The sequence below is a fragment of the Acyrthosiphon pisum genome, chromosome X, assembly GCF_005508785.2.
Source record: "Acyrthosiphon pisum isolate AL4f chromosome X, pea_aphid_22Mar2018_4r6ur, whole genome shotgun sequence".
In the NCBI taxonomy this organism is placed as follows: Eukaryota; Metazoa; Arthropoda; class Insecta; order Hemiptera; family Aphididae; genus Acyrthosiphon; species Acyrthosiphon pisum.
Window position 1 is genome coordinate 26,953,195 of NC_042493.1, and position 2,751 is coordinate 26,955,945.

Here is a 2,751-nt window from a genome sequence, read left to right on the forward strand (position 1 = left end):
TTAGTGAGGCGAGCGAGGACGTGCCGGCAGAGTTATTGCTTCAACACGAGATACCGGCGGGGCCGGTAATCTACAGAGGCAGTGAAAACAGGAATGACGTGGCGAAACATTTTGTGGAGACGATAGTTGAGGTGGCCCGGAAAATCGAAGGTCTAATGAAGACGAATATTCCATTAATCATGACCGAGGACGAAGAAAAAACACACCAAGAGTGTAGTGTGCGTAACTTATGCAATTGAATATTAGCCGGGGGCGATAAGGTTAGGGATCATGATCATTTTACAGGCAAATTTAGGCAGACATTGTGCTCGAGGTGTAACTTTGAATTACAACAGACTAAATTTGTCCCCGTTTTTTTTCATAATCTCTCAAACTACGACTCGCACTTCATAATATCTGAACTTGGTTATGAAACCCAGGTTATCAATGTTATACCGAACAGTGAAGAAAAATTTATATCTTTCTCGAAATATATAAGTAGTACCTTCGGTGTTCGGTTTATCGACACGTTCAGGTTTATGGCGTCGAGTTTGTCGTCCCTGGCTGAAAATTTGGTTAAACCCGAACATGAGAACTTCCGTGAGACAGCTAAACATTTTGTCGCCGGAGATATGCCGCTCGTGACTCGAAAGGGGGAGTACCCGTACGAGTACACGGATAGTTGGGGGCGGCTGGAGGACTATCAGGACTGTAAATATATATATATATATTTTTTTTTAATTTTCTCATATTTAAACTTTAAACTTTACAGGTAATAATCTGGGCTATGAGTGAGTACATGCCATACGGGGACTTCAACTGGGCTGAATCCAACTTGAACGGATTGAGTGAGATGTCACCAACGTCAGATAAGGGTCGAGTATACGAAGTCGATGTATCATACCCACAACACTTGCACGATCATCATAACGACCTGCCTTTCCTAGCGCAAAATGGTATACCACCAGGCTCGAAGGTAAAAAAATTGATGGCAACGTTTCAACAGAAGAGGAATTATATTATACATTATAGGAATCTCCAGCAGGTAATTGAAAATGGGTTGATAGTTGATATTAAAGTAAATATTTTAATTTTAAAAGCTTTTAATTAGATTTATACATTTTTTCTTATTTTATAGGTGCATAGAATTTTAGAGTTCAGTCAGTCTGCATGGTTGGCAGATTACATTAACTTAAACACTGAAATGAGGAAGAAGGCAATGAATGACTTTGAGAAAGACTTTTCAAATTAATGAATAACGCTATATTTGGTATGTTACTTTATTTATTGAATTTAACTATTTTACTAACAGTTTTTTTTATTTTCTAGGGAAGACTATGCAATCGAAGAGGAAGGAGATGAAGATGGAGTTGGTGTCATGTGAGAGGAGGTTGCAAAAACTTATAAACAAGTGTACGTTCAAACACTGTACCAATTATAATGAAAACCTAAACGCTGTCGCTTTAGAGAATAAAATTATTAGATTCGATAAACCTATATATATTGGTAAATATTTTTTTTACCACTTTTATCATACATTTATTAACACATTTTATTATTTTCCAGGATTTGCAGATGTGGACATATCAAAACCAATGATGTATGACTATCATTACAATGTAATGAAGAAACACTATGGCCCTAGATTAACTCTTATGTATACTGACACAGGTAAATATACTAAAACTAATCTCCTGTATATAATATATTAATATCATTATTTTTCCAGATTGGGGCCGGAGTGGCGCAGTGGTCACGCAGTTGATTACGACTCACACAGTCATCGGTTCGATTCATAGCAAAGTGCAAAAAAAATGTGTGTGATTCTACGCAGTCACCATTTTCCCGTGCTGTCGTCCGATTGCGTCATCCGGTTTCCAACTAGGTCCCACTCCACTGGGAGTGAAGACCGCACATGTCTCCTCTTGGAGAAGGGGGGTAGTATCATGCCTATAGTGATATATACATAGATAAATAGATCACATGATCTCCCTACTACCCACTTGTGATAAGCATTGTCAAAGACCTTGAGGTCGTTACAATGAACAAATATAAAAAAAAAAAAAAAAAAATTTTTCCAGATTCATTAGTATATCACATTCAGACGGATGATTTGTATGTAGACTTAGCGGCTAACAGTAGCTTGTTGGACCGGATGGACACCGCCAACTTGCCCGGTGACCATCCGTGTTATGTGGATACCAGAAAGAAGGAGCCAGGACTCTTTTCCTACGAGGTGGATGCTAATATTATTACTGAGTTCTGTGCGTTGAGGGCCAAGTCATATGCGTTTAATGTATATGCTGGACCAGAAGACAGAGTAGGAGGAGGAGGAGAGAAAATTAAAGCGAAGGGTATCAGGTCTCATGTGGTTAAAAACCACATGACATTGGAAGATCATAGAAAGTGTTTGTTTGGGGAAGAAGGAGTAGAGTTATACAAAGATAATGTTTCAATTAGGTCGTTTAACCACCAACTTGTAACGCTAAAAACTAAGAAATTGACATACAACAGCTACGATGATAAGAGGGTGGTGCTAGAAGATAAATTAAATACACTAGCCCATGGTCATTATAGTATAGAGTAAGTTATTACAAACATATATATTTAAATTATTTTACTAACATTTTCTCTTAATTTTATAGGGAAGATGATATAGGCCAGAACTTGAGGAAGATGGAGGGAACTGGAACGAGGAAGAGAAAGGATTAATGAGAGGCCTTCTACATTACATAGGTAACCTGATTTATATATGTATATTTTTTTTTTTTG

At 37.6% G+C, this 2,751-nt stretch overlaps 1 protein-coding gene across 1 annotated transcript; it reads left to right on the forward strand.

The window, feature by feature from the left end:
- The first annotated feature begins 1,579 nt into the window (after nucleotides 1-1,579).
- LOC115033293 lies at nucleotides 1,580-2,691 on the forward strand. The gene is made up of 2 exons (XM_029485605.1): nucleotides 1,580-1,650; nucleotides 2,061-2,691. Exons 1-2 carry the CDS (start codon nucleotides 1,602-1,604, stop codon nucleotides 2,564-2,566), a joined length of 555 nt encoding a protein of 184 aa, XP_029341465.1. The 5' UTR covers nucleotides 1,580-1,601; the 3' UTR covers nucleotides 2,567-2,691.
- Nucleotides 2,692-2,751: the final 60 nt, after the last annotated feature.

Bases quoted from the DNA above. Each gene is read 5' to 3' on its own strand.
- LOC115033293 (XM_029485605.1), top strand. From the start codon at position 1,602: ATGAAGAAACACTATGGCCCTAGATTAACTCTTATGTATACTGACACA. The intron at 1,651-2,060 runs GTAAATATACTA...AAATTTTTCCAG, and splicing joins TCTTATGTATACTGACACAG to ATTCATTAGTATATCACATT.